The following is a 19,339-nucleotide window of genomic DNA, read 5'->3' on the forward strand; positions in this document are numbered from 1 at the left end:
TTCCATGGATGAAATGGCAACTCCCTAAAATCAACCTTGGTTACAACACTTTCCAGCATCCATCTGGTTTTTATCCAATGCAAAATGGAAATAAAGAGCATATTCTCATGCATGCTCATGTGATCTGAACCACATTAGAAAAACCAGAGCTTCCAGTCTTAAATCTGGAGAAATTCATATAGATAATTGAAGATACCCAAAAACAAAATGATAAGGAAGACTTTCCACAATCTAAAAATATGATCCATGACTAGCGGACAAAATAACAGATCAATCAGTCTGGAAAAGACAGGTTGGAAGGGCAAGTTTGCTCTCTGTCAAGTGGAGGCGTAACTAGCAACCTCAGTAACCTGCAGATATCACAGATTCACAGATGGTTTAATAAATAGCAACTAATAAACAAGGCTTTTTCTCTTTTCAATATGAAGTAGCAAACGAAGTTAACTGCGTGTCATGGTAAGATACCATGAGTGCAGGAACTCAACCATGCTCATCTATTTGCTTAAACCTCAAATACACTTACAAATATCTTGCAACACAAATGAATTATAGCTAAAATACACAATATATTATCTTTCACGTTAACAGGTGTGCAGTAACTTATCCAGCAATATCATCAGGCATTATAAAGAGGTTGTCAACAGTGAACCCTCCATTTCCCTTGGGTATTAACAGATGATAAGATGCAACTGTAAATGTTTTGAGGGCGTATTTAGCATAAACTGATCAAAAGTCATCTAAAACAATCAACACTGCGTACAAAATTGCTGCTAAACATACTCCAGTGATGCATCAATCAGCCATCCTAGAAATGGGCTAGATCAAAGCACCAAAGAAGCTTCTCATGGCTGTGGACTATAACGAAGATGTTGCTCATAGAAACTGATTAGCTGCCACATAAGAAAGCCACAAGACATTTTAATTTACTTTTCATATGAAAGTAGTTCAACAGAAAGCAAAATAGGACCAGGAATCATACCAGCAGCGGGTTATTGACCTTCAATTCTTTGTCATCCACAAGCACCTCTTTCCCATCAGACCTACCAAGCAAATGGATTGTCAGTAACACATTCCATGACAAATAAATGTCCATGACGACCAAAATCTACCAGTATTCTAACAATCTCACTCATCATCTAAACAACCAAACATGTACTCTGAACTAGCAAATGCAATGTATGCAGGTCATCAAGTTCTAGTTTTCTGAAGCCTTTACTGAAAAGGGCAACCCTGCAGCAAAATAGAATTAAAATTTGTTTTATATAAACAAAGTAAAGGAAGGAAACAAGGTTTTGTGAAAAATCCGGTCAAATTCATCTTTCTCTATTAGAAGCAATAATAATAAATTATCATATATAATTTTTTTCAAAGTACTAGTCAGTAAAAAAGAAAAAAAGTGACATCCAGTTTGACGTAGATCTTCTGTTTTTACCATACTGCTACAATCATAAGTTGCCAGACATAACAGCTTGTTCTTTTAATAATGTCACTTTTGCATCTGCATAATTCCAGTTCAGTGCTCAATGACAGCAAAACAAAAATCTAAGGCAGATGGTTCTATTAACTCTAGAGTTTTAGTAAAAGAAATAAAAACACAAAAGAAATAAAAGCACAGCCAGATCACTGAATGCTCTGCAGGTAGATACGGTCACAGGATGGTTCTGATAAAAATACAAGCTCTTCAACACTCTTATTGCATGATCATGGATGTCCGATACAAAGAAAGCACAAGTGACTATGCTTCCTAACTAATACAACTTTATGACTTATTTTCTTATGACATTTCTAGAAGAATGCACCACTTGATGCCAAACCAGCAATAAGGTGGCAGCAAAATATGACTGTACTCCACCTTCTGTTCCACCCAAGGACCGCCAAACCGGAACCGGACCCCATGCCAGCCGGCGGGCAGTAGGGTTCAGTACAGGTCCGTACTAGTCCATACCAGACCGAACTGAGGGCATAGAAGGGAAGAGAGGAAGACGGGGAGGGGGGGGGAGGATGTGGAGAGGAAAAGGCCACCAGAGGCCACCTGAGGGCGGTCGAGGCCAGAAGAGGGCCTCTGCCCTCCTCCAATGTGAAACAGGGATTCGCCCATGTTTCGCATTTTTTTAATCTTTTTGGGTTTTATTGCACGAAGTCAGCAACGTAGCTGCCGATTTCAACCAAAATTATAAAAAAAATAAAATACCGTGAAGCCAGCAAAACCAAAATTATAAAAAAAAAAAAAAAAAAACAATGAAGTCAGCAACATGCGATAAACCCCCCCCCCCCAAAAAAAAAAGCAAAACAGAGGGGCAAACCCCTGTTTTGCACTAGAGGGCAGAGGCCCTCCTCCGGCTTCGACCGCCCTTAGGCCCCTCGGTGCGGCCTCACTGGCTGTCAGAGATGTCGTAGTAGCGTCGCCGTCTGTTCGGAGGCCTCCGAACAATCGACAAAGATCTCTCCCTCTCTCTCCTTTCCTCCCTCTACCCTTATTGAGCTCAACAAGAGCTCGGATGGCCTCAGGCGATCACCGGAGGTCCTCTCTTCCTCTCCCTCTCCTTCTCCCCCCCCCCTCTTCCTCTCTGTCTTCTCCCTCCCTCTGAGACAACCATTATGCCGTTTTGTACGTTGGAACCAGATCGATTTTCCGTCGATACAGTTTAGCATTGCCTAACCCATCTAGGTCGGCAAACAATGGTTCCACCTCTTATCTAAATGTTCATTCAGGAGAGATTTACTGAATGCATATTCAAATAGATGGCTATCATAATAAAACTCGAGAGAATCAACTCCCATTACCAGGGTAACCACATTGAAGTGACATCCATGGCATGCTATGCATATCAACCACAAAATTCGATACAACATTGATTAGCTCAACCTATGGACTATCAATAATTACACAGAACATAATGCATGAGAACTGCTTGGTCATTAAGTAGCCCAAATCAAGGACATAGATGTTGATCTCAATCAAATGGAAAGGAGGTTGCATGTCCCAGATGGCAAGACAAACTAAATGTTATTGCAAGCACAAATATAGGACACACACAGATTCGTACAATCACACAAAATAGAGAAGAGAAGGAAAAACAAACACAGGATTTACGTGGTTCGGCTGAAAAGCCTACGTCCACGGGCAAGACACGAGAGAAAAATTCCACTATGATGAAAAGAGAGATACAATCACTCAAGAACTCTCCAAACCCTAGCCGCACTTTGATTTCCCAAACCTCTCACAAAACTGCCGAGATTGGCAGAAAATACAATATTTATACTGATCCGTGCCCTCCGCTACCACCGCAGACCTCCCAAAATATTTCATTCAGGTCACAACGCGGGCTTTTCAGATTGGGTCATAGTTCGAGCCCATAAAAGATATCTAAAATTCAAGCCACATTAACACTAAACACTCTTAGGAACCAATGATGGTACCAACAGTGGTAGTAGGGCTTTCATAATATCTCACAGAAAGTTGGTTACCCACATGTTCACTCCATATGCCGCTAATACATGCCTTGATATTTTATCTGGTAAATTCTAGTCCTGCTAAGCTGCAGTCAGTTTTATAAAAATGCTACCAGGGTGCTAGAGCTAATCTACTTCAAAAGAAGCACATCTCACTACAGTTGATCACTGAGAAAGGCAGCATGTAACGTTTAGTAAATTTCTCATGTTACCCCAAAAAAGAAAGATAGCATGTTCGAAACCTTAAATGGTAGCTTCAATGAAGGTTAATTGACCACATATTAACTCCCTATGTTGCCATAAAATGCATCAATAATTAATCCTAGCAGTTGTAGCGTTGCCTATCCGCAGTAAATTAAAAATATAGATCCTATGAAAGTAAAGATTGTTTATTTCACCAAAAGCAATGTATCTGGTTACACTTTGAGTGAGAACGGCATGCATGGCTCTTAGTAAACTCTCACGTTACCAGAAATGAGAATGGTGACATGTTCTAACCTGAGTTTACCTTAACCAAAAGGCCTGATCTAACTATATGGAGATCATTTTACAATTTAAAGAATGACCCATCAAATATTGCTATTTTACAACTAGTTTGAACCTCATATCAACTCTCTGGTTAATGGTAAAGTCATGACAAGAATTGAAGAGCTTATCATTAAACCCAGTAAGGGCAATTGGCCAGTAAGGATGCCTAATAATTGCTCAAATAGGGAGCAGTCCTCCAAGGTTTTTCTATTTGGAATGGATCAAGACAAAGAACAAGCCAAATTTCTTACTGCTACAATGTCAAAGCTGAACATCATTATCAGAAAAGTAAAATAACCACAACTTGTAATGACAATAAGCAATATCATGGTCTTCAAAATATCGGGAGCATAGGCTTACTTCTCATATAGATGCCAGGTTCAACTCATCAACAGCCATATTTCCCATTAAGGCATGAAGACTCTCAACTTATTGCCTTTTTTAAACATAACAATCAGAGTTCTGCACAAAATCCTCCTGGAGTTTGGAAATATTCCCTTCGATTTTTTGACAGAGTCATATCTTTAATTAATGAACCATTATATATTATAGGACCTTTGAAGATAGCTAGATAAGTGATGACGAACATAACCATGAATAGGTAGTTATTGTTCACAAGAAAAAACGAAAGGAAAAATAAATGATCAAAACAGCAGTTGTCATCTAGCCTAGCTGCAGTAAATTAAAAATATAGATGCTACGAAAGTAAAGGTTGTTTCCCTCATCAAAAGCAATGCATCTTATTACACTTTGAGTGAGAAAGGTAGGACAGGGCTCTTAGTAAAATTCTCACATTAACAGAAATCAGAATGGTGTCATGTTCTAACCTGAGTTTACCTTAACCTACAGGCCTAATCTAACTATATGGAGATGAATTTATAATTTAAATAATGATCCACCGAATATTGCTATTTTAAAACTAGTTTGAACCTCATGTCAACCCTCTGGGGTAATGGTAAAGTCATGACAAGAAGTAAAGAGCTTATCATTAAACCTAGAAGGCCTGAGGGCTAGTAAGGATCCCTAATAATTGATCAAGTAGCAGCTGTCAAAGGTTTTTCTATATTTGGAGTGGATCAAGGCAAAGAACAAACCAAATTTCTTACTGCTACAAAATTTCAAAGCTGAACATCTGTATTAGAAAAATAAAATAACCACGGCTTCTGATGAAAAAAAAAAGGCAATATCATGATCTTGAAAACATCAGAAGCACAGATTTACTCCTCATACAGATGCTGGTTCCACTCATTGAAATCCATATCTCCCATAGAAGCATGAAGACTCCCAGCTAATTGCCTTTTATTAAACATAACAATCAGAGTTCTGAACAAAATCCTCCTGCAGTTCAAAAATACTCTCTTCCATTTTCAATGACTATTCTTTAATTTTGATGAGCATATTCTTTAATTAATGAACCATTATGTGTTATAGGACCTTTGAGGATAGCTAGTGAAGTACTGATAAAAATAACGATGAATAGGAAGTTATTGTTTAGAAGAAAAAACAAAAGATACATTAAATGATCAAAACAATAACCTAAACCTATTATATATAGATCACTGCAACAAAGAAGGAACATATTTGCCGCAAAAGAAACCATAACCCTCTATGCATGGTTATATTATTAATAATGCTGGTAGACAGAATATTGAAACAATTAAAAATTCCAACCATAGTTTTGTTATAAATGGCTTTAGTTGGCTGTAGACTTTAGCAAGTCTCAATGATTTTTGGCGAAGAAATTTATTGAAAAAAAAGGAATCAAGAGTGAATCAAATATGACACAAGAGCAGTTAACTTAGTTAACAAACTGTGCTTTATTCACAAATAATGTGAAAAAATCCTCAACAAAACCCACTTATCCCGCTTCCATCGATGAACCTTTTTGGCACAAAAATAAGGGAGGTTAAAATAAGGACAAAATTGGGAATCCAGAAAAGACAATTGCTACTTTTTACTTGCTTATTTCCTGAGAACTGGATAAATTATTTGAGAAAAATGATTGAACAGATTTAATCAGACTTAGTCCTACATTTTTTCCGCAAAATAATTCTTGCTACCTATTCCAAACCGAAAACAGGGCCTAAAGGACACATGAGAACAAGGTATGCAAAGCAGAGACACAGATGACAGGGCAGACGTGGAAAACCAAAACGTATAGACTATAGCCATCTTGTCAGTAAAATTCATCCAAGAAACAGCTCACAGGAACTGTCAATATGCATCTATTGAAAAAGATGAAAGATTCTATCAAATGATACACAATATTGCAATATCAGACTATATATAACTTCCCCCACACTTATATTATGGCTCTATCACGAATAAATCTGTTAAAAATACTATAAGATTAAAAGGTTAAACTGCATTTTTAACCCTAAACCATTGACACGTTCATAAACTAGAAATCTTGTTTATGCATTGATAAACATCACAGAAATGTGTCCTGCACCATATCAGCAATTCTAAACAACAACGTCCCATTGAAACAACACTATCAAGAAAATGAACTAACTCTATCAGAAATGTGCACTTCTACTAAAAACTTTGGTCTAATAATCATCAATTTTTGCAACATACATAATATAATAGAAACCAAACAGTCCAAACTGAGATTAGGTTCCATACAAATGGATAAAAGCCCCCAAGAGAATGAGGTCTATACCAGATTGCTATGCATATACTTGGACACATTAGGCCATGGTAAACTTAGGGAAAGGGGCTTAAATGAGTGGAATAAAGGAAGCTTAAGTTGTGAATATAGCAACATAAGCTAAAATACAAACTAGATATTTTAGACCATGCCAAAAGTAAGAAGGAATTTGCAAGAGCACAATAAAATTGTTGAAAAGCTGAAAAGATAGATGGAAAACATGAGAAAGATTTACAAGGAAAGAAACTATAAAAAAAGAGATTTGTTGAATGGACACACTGAAAACAGATTGAATGAAAGGAAGTGGCATTGGCAGCAGTAAGCAGCGATGGTGCGTAGGGCTGAAATCAGATTGGATATTTGTAATATTCATATCCATATTTATTTTGTTTCATTAATACTGATACGGATATGGATGTTAATCGGATGCAAAAATTCATATCCATATTTGTTTCAAATGGATGCGGATACAAATCGAATACCAGAAGTATGGATATGAATACGAACATAAGTCAGATAATTAAACTTTATGACCACAGAATCAAAGAGTTTACTAAGTAGATGATAAATCAAGCTAATAGCATATTAATGTGGTCATTTTTACCTTAAAAATTTATGAGTACTATATAAAATTAAATAGGATTACCAATAGAATCAGATACTCGGATACAAATCAGATAGTTGTCTATCTATATCCATATCCATTTTGTTGACGTATATGGATACTAGTCGGATGCTCAAGTTTCTATACATATTCAGATAGATTTGGATGTAAAAATGGATCTAGACGGATATTATCCGATCCACTTTTACCCTTAAATTGGTGCAGCAAATGTGTAATGAGAACAACAGCAATATTCCTACTTGTGCCAGTAATGACAATGATTCTGATGGCAAGAGCAGTAGCCAGTAGTGCTAAAAGTAGTGATGATTTAGGAGTTTTATCCCTAACCTTTTAACCTGCACCAAACAAAACTGATTTTGACCCATCTAACCTTCCTCATTATGTTCATGAGTCAAGTACATGCCAAGATAGCCTGGTCGACAAGCTAGATTGGTTAAGTTCAGGTTGGAGGGTTCTAATTTATCAAATCATGAACTGATAAACATATTATTATCAAATTGATATATTAAGTAATATTATATATAATATATTATATATTACATATTAGATGTTACAAAAAAAAAAAAAAATTCTAAATCCTAATCTTTTAGCCATCCCCTTTCTTTGCAATCCTTAGTTCTCGTCTTCCCTCCCCTTCAATGCCTCCCCATCCACATCCTATCCCACTCGTAGTTCCCTCTTCTTTGACTCCACCTCTCCTCTTCATCTATGCCACTAGTCTCAATGTCCAACCTATCATCCAACCTCATTGGCCTGCCTTGCCTGTTACCAATCACCCATTATCGTCACTAGTCATCACGCCTTCCCATCATACCTACAGCTCATTGTCTCACCAACCAAGCTCTTATCCTCCCTTTGCTCTTCTCCCCTCCCCCCCTCCAATTCCAGTCCGAGTTGGCCTAGTCAACCTGCCAATGGTTTACATCACAGAAATGAGCCTTGCTGCTGAATCATCTCAAGTTGATCTAATGGGTCTTGATCGTGAATCAAGCTGCACCATAGTGCTAACCCTCCCGATAATGATTTCCATCTTAGTAGTAACACTGTGACATGGTAGCAATGAATACAACTGCAACATTGGTGGTGGTGGGGCCATAATGATGGTTAGTCATAAGTCATAACAACACTTGTGGTGGTAGTTGTTGTAGTGACGTTAAAGGCAGTGGTAGCAAAGACAACAATACCGGTGGTAATGGTAGTTCTAGCATGGTGATGGCAACATGACAATGATACCAATTGTGGCAAAGCAGTGACAATGGATATGAAGGTAGGAATTATATCCAATAGAGACAATGGCATTTTACATTGGATGACATAGTCATCTCATGAAGTTTGACAATCTTTATAGTGGAAATGTTTCAAGGTTAATATGATTCGCCTTTTATCATTGTATTTTCTCAATATTTGATACTTAGTAGAAAAAATGGCATGAAGAAAAAACCCATTGTTTTCATCTTTCATTCTCGTTTATTTCCTATATAAAACCAATCAATAATAAGTCTCAAAAACTTCTTGTCTCCTCATTTTTCATGGGAAAAGAAGATCTTACAGTTAGAACAAAGATAATTTGCGCAAGGACCATTTGAAATGGCCCATATATGTGATAAGTCAGCCACCAGGCAACCTCACCATAGATATCTTCAACGAAGGTTGAACGCTCAATCAAAGGTCAAAGGAAAGAAAGTTCAAACGCAAGTAAAAAAAAAATAAAAATAAAAATGTCTTATGTTTCAAAAGACCTGGCTTTTAAAAGAACATAATGGCTGCAACTTGTAAAGTCATAGTTAAAGAAGATAAAACAGGAACCTTCAATAATTTAATAGAAACCAAGGTTTTAGAACAAAATTTCAATTTTGGTCCCACTTGTCAGGTTTCAGTTTCAACAATTTTGTTTGGAGTTTTGAAATTTTGGCCAAAAAAATCAGAATAAACTCCAGAAGAATAGAAAACAAATAAAAGAAATCAAGAGAAGTTATCTCACATTATTGTATTGTGTCTTAAATTAGCTATGATCTTAATTTTGCATAATTTGAGTAGTTTTTGGCTCAGAAGCATCTAGGCACACTTCATTTTGTTTCATTTTAATAATTCATCTAAGAAAGAAAATACTATACAAGTGAGAAAAAGGAATCACACCAAGATCTAATGCTTTCTAAATAATAATGAAGCTAGTAATGAGAAAAAAAGAACCCTACTATGTTTTTACTTATTTAGCAAAATATTAAAACAATAAAGAAGAAATGCTACTGCTCCCTTCACCTTGAAATATCTATTAGTGTTATTGCTTTGTTAGCATTGATATGGTGGAGTGTTATCCATGAGGAAAGGAATGGTGGGAAAAGAGTGTTGAGTTGCTATAACTCTGGAGGGGACAGGGATGAATATTGCTCACCCCTTCACCTCAGCCAATTTTCAATAATCAAAAGAAGACAAGTAGGGGACATTAAGCTGCTGTAATTAGTCCCACAGGTCCTTTCAGATTCTCCAGAATAATAAGAGGTCCTCCTTCCCCCAAAACAACCCACTTCAATCAGACGTGCATAAATCTCTACATGTGACAGTGCTATCTATAGCTAAAAAACTAATGATGTTTCAGATATATGTGTTTGTTAAACATTCAAAAACCAATTTTGGCTAGTTTCAGTTGAAATTGTGAAAACTAGCAAAACCTGATTGAAGTTCAAAATTTTGGTTCATTTGCACCAGTCCTGGTCCCAGGTTTTGGCCAATATTTAAAACCCGGATAGAGACAACAGTTGGACTATTTTGCTTCAAGGTGCTATTTTATTTCCTACAGACAAAGGCTGCAAAACCAAATGCAACAAATGAAATAAAGGTAATTACTTGCAGTTGTTTGGTGCAACTTGCTTGCAAGCTACTATTAAAAAGCCCAAGAAGTTGCAAAATAATTGTAACCAAAGTCGACTGCAAAAGGTTTTGCAACTTGCATGTGAACTCCCACTCCACTATATATCCTCAACTCCAACGCCATGATCTGCTAGTGTTTTCCACCCTACATCCCATTCTCCTCTAACAAGCCCCCTTCTCCTCTGACAATGATAAAGACCTCTCTCTCTCCCTCCTCCCCCCACAGTGGATGAGCAATATCCACTTGGACCTGCTCAAATCTAGCCAAACTTGATAGGATCTCCTTTATCTCCTTTCCCTCTTTATCTCTCTCTTATCTCTCTCTATCTCTTCCATCCCCACTACCATCGTGGACACCCACCCACCATCATCAGTCCCCTCCTATTCAACCTCCAATCCCTCTCTATCCTTCTCATGCTCTCTTCCATCTCCACCACCACCAGGGCACCCTCTCCACCATAGCTGCCTGGCCCTCTTCCACCTCACCCGCTTCATCTCTCTCTAAGTCTCTTCCATCTCCACCTACACCGGCACCCTCCCCCTCCCCCTCCCCCTCCCCCTCCCCCCACACCAAAAAAAATAATAAAAAAAAAATTGCCCCCTCCTCTTGTAGCTCCTCTACCTCTCCATCTCCCTCTTCCATGGTGTTGATCAGAAATTATCAGGAGATGTTGCTAGAGTAGTAGCGTGTAATTCCTGACACCTATGACTATAGCTAATCTATAACGGTACACCATGAACTAATAGCTATCTTCTAAGTTCCTTTTGTCTATGGAGTTGAGAAGTTAATGATGCTTGTATGTGTGTTTCATGAGAAAAGATAAACTTGTGGAACTTATGGACTTGAAAATTTATGAATGCTTGTATGCCATGAAAAGAATGTACAATATATTGTTAACCTTAACTGGTCACTTCCAAGGATTTTGCAACTGTTTCAGGCTTTCAGCACCATGCAAGCAAACAATAGCAAATTCATTTGTAGTTGTTAGTTACAAGCAACCAAACGGAAAAAAGTTTTTGCAAATGCAAATGAATTGTAGCATTTCTATTTACAACAACAAATCTTATTGCATGCCAATAGATTCACATGCAACCATACAACCCCTAAGAGTGGTATAGCTATATGGATTTAGATCCTCTAGTTTCTTCTGTTATAGCATGAAAGGCTTTAAGCCTCCATCCATGAGTCCCTAAGATGTTTGTCCATGCTTCATTTTACACATACTCCATTCTGAAAAAATACAAACATCACTGAGATGTTTGTCCATGTTCCATTTTACACATACTCCATTCTGAAAAAAATACACCCTGCCTAGTATTTGATTTTCTATATTTAAGGGACAAAAAGAAAGAGGATGAAACAAAATAAAGAGTTTATTTATTGATACAATCATTTTTTGGGGAAAAAAATCTCTACTATGATAACACAAGAGTGTTTTATCTCCGCCCTTGAGTTCCCAAGCTGTTTGTCCATGTCTCATTGATAGAATATATACATATATCACCTTCGAGAAAAAAAAAAGCATCCCATTTGTTTTAGTAATCTAAATTAAAGGAAAAGTGAAAAGAATGTGCATAAAGCAAAAATAGGAGTGCTTTTATCACTATAGTGGTTAAAAAAACAGAAGGGATCACCATCATCCTTTCTTCTCATGTTCATTATGTGTGCTTCACACTAGACTCGGTGTAATGTGAAGATTCCATGCTTGCTTCTTTCTATCTTTAAATGGTTTGCCTTTAGAGTTTAGAGTTTACACCGGTGCATCATTCTAATAGAATTAATTACTAGTTATTTTTTAGCATAATTAAATGATTTTTTTAATGGGACTACGCTTCCATTTAACCAAAATTTTCCCTCTTTCTTAAGCTCTCTCCAAGCTAGGGGAAATTTGGAAGATTGTTCCTTCGTTATGTAAATTTAAACAACAAAGAGGAATAAGTTTTATGAGGACCCTTGCAGACGTGCGTTTAGCCTTACATCAGCTTTGCATTGGGTGAATCTTGGATACTCATACAAAGCCGACGAACTTAAATAATATTTTCCGACTAGCCTTTTTAGATGAGATCTTGGTCGTTAAAAATAGTATCAAAGCAAACCAGGCCCATGGCCCATGTGGAATAGGGAACATTGTAGCAAGAGTCCAATAGAGCTAACCATGGGCCGATTGTGTTGTTTATAATTGGATTTATGATACTTGTGAATGGATTTGCATGGATTTGATCCCTTAGTCTGACGAGGATGTTAGAACTTAAAAAGGAGGAATATGTGAAGATCTATAGTGTGTGTTTAGTCCTACATTGGCTATGTACTAGATAGATTCCTAAATACTTTTACAGAGCCAATGAACTTAAATAATACCTTTCGGCTAGCCTTTTTGATAAGGTTCTAGGTTGTTATAGGTTTTCCTCTTCTCTCCTAAATCCATAAAAGGGCAAGGAAGACAACTAGCAAGATAAGGCAAAAACAAGGAAAAATAAGCTTCCGTGCCTGCCAACCATTCTTCTAGGTATCACTCTCTTGCATAAAGATGTTTTGCAAGAGAGTTCAGCAACAACTCTTAAAAAGGCTCAACATCAAGAGTTAAGTTGACAATAGATCATATGTACAATTGGCCCCATTCCAACAAAAAAGGACTTGAGTCATGATGATGATGACTAAAATGGCCATTTGACATTTTCCACAAACTAGCTAGGTGCAACCATTGCAATGCAAATTGTGTAGAAAGTGCAAAATAACTTAAGTGATTCTTTTGGCTAACAGGTTCTTCACCCCACGATCATGATTCCAAATCATCCCTTTAGTCTGTCACTCCTAAGGTGTTGGACTATTTGGAGTTGTGTATGCCTTCTTTATCATTTAGATTCAGCAGATATAAACTTGGATGCACAATCAAGCATGTACAACTTCCTCGAATCACATTAAAAAATAATAATAATAATAATAAAGAGTAAAAAATATTAAAATTTAGAGGTCTACAGGACATATCCCAATTTTTGGAGTCACATTGTGTTTAGACGAGCTATGTTCTATGTATGAAATGGATCACAAACAAGTACACATGCAGATTCAAGCAAGAAGTTCAAAATATCATGCACAGAAGGTGACAATGCTGCATCTACATTTTTGCTGAAGATCTTAAGTGTTTAATTAGCTTTTCATTAAAAAAGAAATAAGGAGCACAACCAAGTTAAAAGTTTTTAGAACTTCAAGCTTCAAAATACTCAACATACAAATACTTCTAGACCAGATAAACAAATAAAGAAGCATATACATACATATACATAAACATGTGCATAATACATATATACATATTTATATATTCATGCATGCGTGTGCATGTGTATGCCACATCAAAGCCTCTTTTTCAACAAGATGGAGTTTGCTATGAAGCGAACTCTAAATTGAGAAGACTCCAAGGAAGAATTGAGCAGATTTTCATAATTGGTTGATTGTAGGCTTGACACTATCTGTCTTAAGAACTAGTGCCAAATTTCGAGCCAAGGTAAGCAGGGAAAAGGATAGTTAACAATGAATCAGGCCAGTTTTACTGGTCACCTATCTAAGCTAGTGCAACCTGCTCCCTTCAAAATCTCCCTGTACAAGAAAGCTTGCCAATAAAAAGGAAACAAAAACATGTAATTTCCATCCAAAAATCCCCTAAAGACACAATTCTTAAGCATGTAAATAGTCACCTGCATACGTACAGGCATATATGCATATATATATATATAGATACATACATAATTAAATTTATCTTAGAAACCTATTGCCATGAAAGAAAAAAAAACCTCATGGCATTTTATTAGAATATTGTGGCAATATTTTAAATAATTTCTTTGAGAAGCATCAGCACTTGCATTAGTGTGTCCTTGAATGGACACTCCAAAATATTCTACCAAGTGCAACATCTTTGAACGGATGGATTCAGGACACTCCATTTTTGAAATGGCAATGTGTCATACCACACCATGTTATGCCCAAATCTAAAAGCAATGGCACTTGAGAATTCATAAAAGGTAGAAAACCTTATAACTTAAAGCACAAGGTCAAGCAGATATGCAGCTCAGGCTACACAGTGGTCATGTATATGATGGCACAAAGCTAGAAACAACATGTTAATTCATGTAGCATAGCTCGAGGCAAATCAAAACAGCAACTCGATGAAAATGCATGTGCCTAACAGATATGCAACAAAGATCAAACATCAGCATAGAATCTTGCATGCAAGATTTGCACTAAAAAATTGATTACTTCTAAAATGCATATCTAATTAGTTTCATATCATACAATAGCAAAACTAAAGAAGTTTCTTAAATTTTGAGGGTGCTTCAAGCATCTAGTAGTTTGGGTTTTGATGCTTTCACTTTTTGAAGGTTTACCTAGCAACATGCAACCTCTAAGCATGCTGAACTTGGACCTGATCCAAAAATAGTGTCCAAAAGAAGAAGTAATGGAAGTACACAAGTTGCAAAAAAACACAGCAAGAGGTAAGTCAGAATCCTAGTTTAGCTTATGCTCACCTCAGAGCCTTGAATGTTATGGACACCTGCTGCACATTGTCCGTCACCGTCGCATAGTAACGGATCGGCTTAATGATCTTCGCAATAAAAAGCTGTTTTGCAGAGTCATCCGCCTTGTTTTTGTCACCAATCTCATCTTCAGTGGAACCAACATCTTCATTCCCCGACTTTTCACCTTTGCCGCAAGATCCATTTGCACCCCTGGCAGCTGCATTGCGCACCTCATCCCGATCACAAGGACGTGAGTCCTGCTTGAACCTCCTCACGCATCCAGACTTCCTCCTCTTGGCACCAGTGACTTGGTTGCCCTGCTGCAAGGGCTGGGCGTTCTCCACTTTGGAGAACCCATCGGTGGAACCATCCTCCTCCCGCCCGCCGGGCAGATGGATGGAAATGGACGGTCCTTCTTTTGGATCCGCAAGACTAGGACTCCCGTTCTCACCCCTTTTCTTCTGTTCATCTTGAGCTCCGTGCAGCGGGGACCCATTCGCCCCGACCGCACCTCCGAGCTCCTTCCCGTTGCCCTCCTCCACCGCATCATTTGCCTCCGCTTCCCTGGCTCTATCAGTAGAATTGGCAGCAGCCATCTTGTCCTGAGACGGTGATCTCGGATTCTCGGCGGTGGCCGCTGGAGATTCCTCCGTCTGGCCGGAGCGCTGCTGCTGCTGCTGCTTCTTCTTGACCACGCCTTGCGAAGCCCCATGCTTGCGCCTGCGCTTCCGCGAAGGCCTGGTCGACCGCGACCTACAGAATCAACCCCCGCAAACCAACATTAAACTTCACAGCGAGAGGGAAAAAGAAGAAAACGGAGGAAGGATCATGGATGGTTTGTGTAGGCACGAACGAACGAACCTCTCTTCGAAGGCTTCGATGATATCTGCGCAGGATTTGACGTTGTCGTAGGGTTCCCAGGTGTTGGCTGTCTCCGGCCATCCCCGCCTTCCATGTACCCCAATCCAATAAACAAAGAGATTAAGCCCTAATAGGGAGCAAAAGAGGAGGAGGAGGAGAAGAGAAGTGCGTAGGTGGGATTTATTTTTACTTCACACTGACCATTTGATGAGATACTGGACCTGGCCCTTGCGCACCCTCTTCTTTCTAATGTCCTCGATCTCGTAGAAGTCCTCGCCAAGCTTCGGCACCTCCTCCTCCTCCCCCTCCAAATCCCCTTCCTCCTCTCCCTCCTCGCCCTCCTCCTCTTCCTCCTCCTGTTCTTCTGCGCCCGCCCCCGCGTCCGCTGACGCCTTCTCTTCTACCGCCGCGGCTAGTGCCGGGCCCACCTCCACCGCTCCCGGCGGCGCCGCGGTCGCTCCTCCGTCACCGCCGTCGGACGGCGTGGCGGCATCGCCCTTCTTCCGGCCGCTCTTCATCTGATCTGGATCCTTTGGTTGCGGCGTTTCCTTCTTTTGCTTCTGTTACCTTTCTTCCCCCGGTGCCCGCGCCGCTGCCGTCCGAACGCACGTTCCGGGCCCGCTGTTGATTTTAAAGCGCTTGATGCTGCGGATAAAATTTTAAAAAATAATTTAAAAAAATCCGTCCAATCCAATTTTGATATCCGAATCTAGGATTTGAAATTTGGATATTTCAAAAAAATTGATACTTATAACTATATTAATTTAAAAAAATAAATATAAATATAGATAAATAACTATCTGATTTATATTTAATTTTATTTAATTTTATATATTAATTATAATTTTTTTAAAAAATAAATGATCATATTAACATTAGGGACGGTAAAATTCAATCCGATCCGTCAATTCGATCCATATTCGATCCACCTTAAACAGATTTGAATTTGAATTAAAAAGATTCAGATCATAAATGGATCGACTTGTTTAATCTATTTAATAATCGGATCGGATTCAGATTTCAGACAACTAATCCGTTTAATTTGTTTAATAAATGAATTGGATCGGGTCGGGTTGTAACCCATGAATCTGCTGTCCGCTAAATATAAAAGCTAAAATCCTAAGAAAAATTGAAATCCTTCGGCATTCGCTCTGCGGCTCTGCCTCTCTGGTGTCCGATCTTTCATCTTCCCTCCCATCCCCGACTTCTAGATCTAGGATTTCTTCTTTCGCTCCTCCACTCCTCCTTCAGCTGATGCTTCCTCTTAATGGTGGCTGGGGCTCCTCCATTTCTTTCGGTGGTCAGTGCTTGCAGCTTCCTTCCCAACGGTGGCCGAACGAGCTGTGAAGCCCCTCCCCTCTCGTGGTTTCCTCTAGTTTCTTTCTTTGGTGACGATCCTCCTTCGTCACTAATCCTTGAGGGCTTATGTTGCTTGGCACTTTGGCGGCTTGGCCGCTTGAGATCTAGCCATCTAGGGTTTTTTCCTTTTTTCTCTTTTGGTGGTTATCTGGTTGCTGCATTCTTCTCCAACGATCGTTGCTGAGGCAGGTTGGCTGTTTGAGATTTAGGATTTTTTTTTTTCTTTTTCTCCTTCCATGCTTTCTTAATCTTTCCCAAGGTATACTTTTCTTAATCCTTAATTTAGATTTTTGAATTTTCATATTTATTTTTTTCATGATTATCAACATGTGCAATGATTATGCTTTAAAATTTGATAAGCTTGCTTTATATACAAAGGTTAGATGTATGTATATTGTACTTCAGTTACTAGGATGTAGGAAAGAGTTAATATCCTGGTAGATCTATGGTGTGATTAACGTTTTGGTATTATTATTTATTATGTCACTTTATGTGTATCATAAAAAGTAGGTTCTATCTATCATGATAGTGCTCATTTTAGCTTGCAGCTGCTTTCTAATGTTTTGCCCATTTCACTTCGTTGTTTTCATTGTTGTGGTTGTTGTTTGTTTATGATGATATGAGAATTGGACTTTCATCTATAACTTGATATTTAAATAATCAGCAATCTAGATTAGAGATAAAATGGTTAGTATTTTTATATTTTATATTTTTTTTTGTATTCTCAAATTTTTATCATGATTGTAGGTTACTATTTTATATTTTTTAATTTTTATTTTTTATACTGATTGTCAAAATGTGCACAATGGCCAATGTGCACTATGGAGGTTTGCTTTAAGGTTTGTATATGGAGGTTATGATGATTTTGGGATATCTTTTTGCTGATTCAACTATTTTTAACAGCAATAATCTTAGACGGCCTTCTTCTATAGGCAATCGATTGTGTTGTTTCATTTAGTTGTAGATTAAATACTAAATCTGAGCTTTTTCTTCCTCTTTCCTTCTTTGATGTTCTAAGTATTTTTAATTTTTTGGTGGTTAATATAAATTTTCATTATATGATATAGATGGATAAAGAGCTTATCGTCAATGTAGATCTGGAAAGTGATGATGATGGTGCCAATGAATCGGCCCTCGTAGGTTCAAATATAGCTACAATTGCTGATTCCATTGGTAAACGTAAAAGAAAATTAACTTCACCTATTTATTAATTTTTTCATACAAAAGAAACAACAAAAAAATATAAATGCATCAAGTGTGGTATGGAATATCAATTTGGTGGTAAGGTTGGGATTGAAAATTTGAAGCAGCATAGAATTGTTAGAAGAATCATGATGTGGGGCAAATGATTTTTTCACAATCTCAAGGATTCCATATCAATGCAGTCTGGTAAATTTAATCTAGAAAAATTTTATGAATTATTAATATATGCAATTATCAAGCATGATCTACCATTTCAATTTGTTGAGTATGAAGGTATTAGATCTTTATTTGCTTATGTTTATGAGGATGTCAGATTAGTATCAAGGAATATTGTTAAGACAGATATGCTGAAATTGTATAAGAAAAGTTATTATTATGGCTACACTCAATTCCTTCTAAGATAAGCTGGACCTCTATTACTGCTGATGGATATTTATGTTTAACCGCCAATTTTATTGATGAAAAATAGATGTTGCAAAAGAAAGTTCTTAACTTTCATTTCATGCCTCCTCCATACAATGGCATATCTTTGTGTGAAATGATCTATGGTTTATTAATTGATTTGGAGATTGAAAAATAGTTATTTTATATGATGTTGGATAATGCATCGGTAAATGATACTTTTGTTGATATATTACAGATCCATCTTAATTTGAAAGATACATTTTACTCAAATGTTGAGTTCTTTCATGTTTGATGTTGTGCTCATATTCTTAATTTAATTATACAAGAGGGATTAAAGGAGATAGATGAATCTATTTATAGGATTTGTAAAAGTGTTAAATATGTAAGAGGTTCACAAGTTTGAAAATAAAAATTTTTGGAATGTGTTGGACAAATATCTTTGGTAAGTAAAAAATGTTTAAGGTAAGATGTTCCCACAAAATGAAATTCAACTTTTTTGATGCTAGACAGTGCTCTTGTTTATCGTCGTGCTTTTTTTCATTTGAAATTAAGTGACTCCAATTACAAGCATTGTCCATTTGAAGAAGAGTAGGATAAAATTATGAAAATTAATAAGTTGTTGAGTGTGTTCTATGATTTTACTTTTATATTTTCTAAAGTTAAATATCCTACAGCAAATTTATACTTTCCTCATATTTTTTGATTGAGCTCACTTTAAGTCAAGATGGAGAGTGTAGATGCTTTTGTGCAATGATAAGTGATATATTTTTGTATTTATTGTAGATATTTTTGATAATTTATGGTGCTTACATCTTTTAAAAAATCTAATTTCATGAATAAATTAAATTTTTTTAAAAAATAAATATTTTTTA

General features: G+C 37.3%; 1 protein-coding gene across 2 annotated transcripts; it reads right to left on the reverse strand.

The window, feature by feature from the left end:
* Window positions 1-87: 87 nt before the first annotated feature.
* LOC105061125 (probable chromo domain-containing protein LHP1) lies at window positions 88-16,111 on the reverse strand. Of its 2 annotated transcripts, none has more exons than XM_010945086.4 (5): window positions 15,702-16,111; window positions 15,501-15,587; window positions 14,649-15,392; window positions 980-1,040; window positions 88-350 (listed from the first exon to the last, which is right to left on the reverse strand). In XM_010945086.4, exons 1-5 carry the CDS (start codon window positions 16,016-16,018, stop codon window positions 318-320), a joined length of 1,242 nt encoding a protein of 413 aa, XP_010943388.1. In that variant the 5' UTR covers window positions 16,019-16,111; the 3' UTR covers window positions 88-317. The 2 variants fall into 2 exon arrangements, with proteins under 2 accessions (XP_010943388.1, XP_010943387.1); XM_010945085.4 differs by lacking the exon at window positions 88-350 and adding an exon at window positions 527-890 and having other exon boundaries at window positions 15,702-16,110.
* Window positions 16,112-19,339: the final 3,228 nt, after the last annotated feature.

The sequence above is a fragment of the Elaeis guineensis genome, chromosome 11 (genome assembly GCF_000442705.2).
Source record: "Elaeis guineensis isolate ETL-2024a chromosome 11, EG11, whole genome shotgun sequence".
NCBI lineage: Eukaryota > Viridiplantae > Streptophyta > Magnoliopsida > Arecales > Arecaceae > Elaeis > Elaeis guineensis.

Coding starts and splice junctions, on each gene's coding strand:
- LOC105061125 (XM_010945085.4), bottom strand. CDS start 16,018: ATGAAGAGCGGCCGGAAGAAGGGCGATGCCGCCACGCCGTCCGACGGC. Junction 15,588..15,701: donor GTCCAGTATCTCATCAAATG/GTCAGTGTGAAG, acceptor GGTACATGGAAG/GCGGGGATGGCCGGAGACAG. Junction 1,041..14,648: donor ATAACATTCAAGGCTCTGAG/GTGAGCATAAGC, acceptor TTTGCTTGGTAG/GTCTGATGGGAAAGAGGTGC.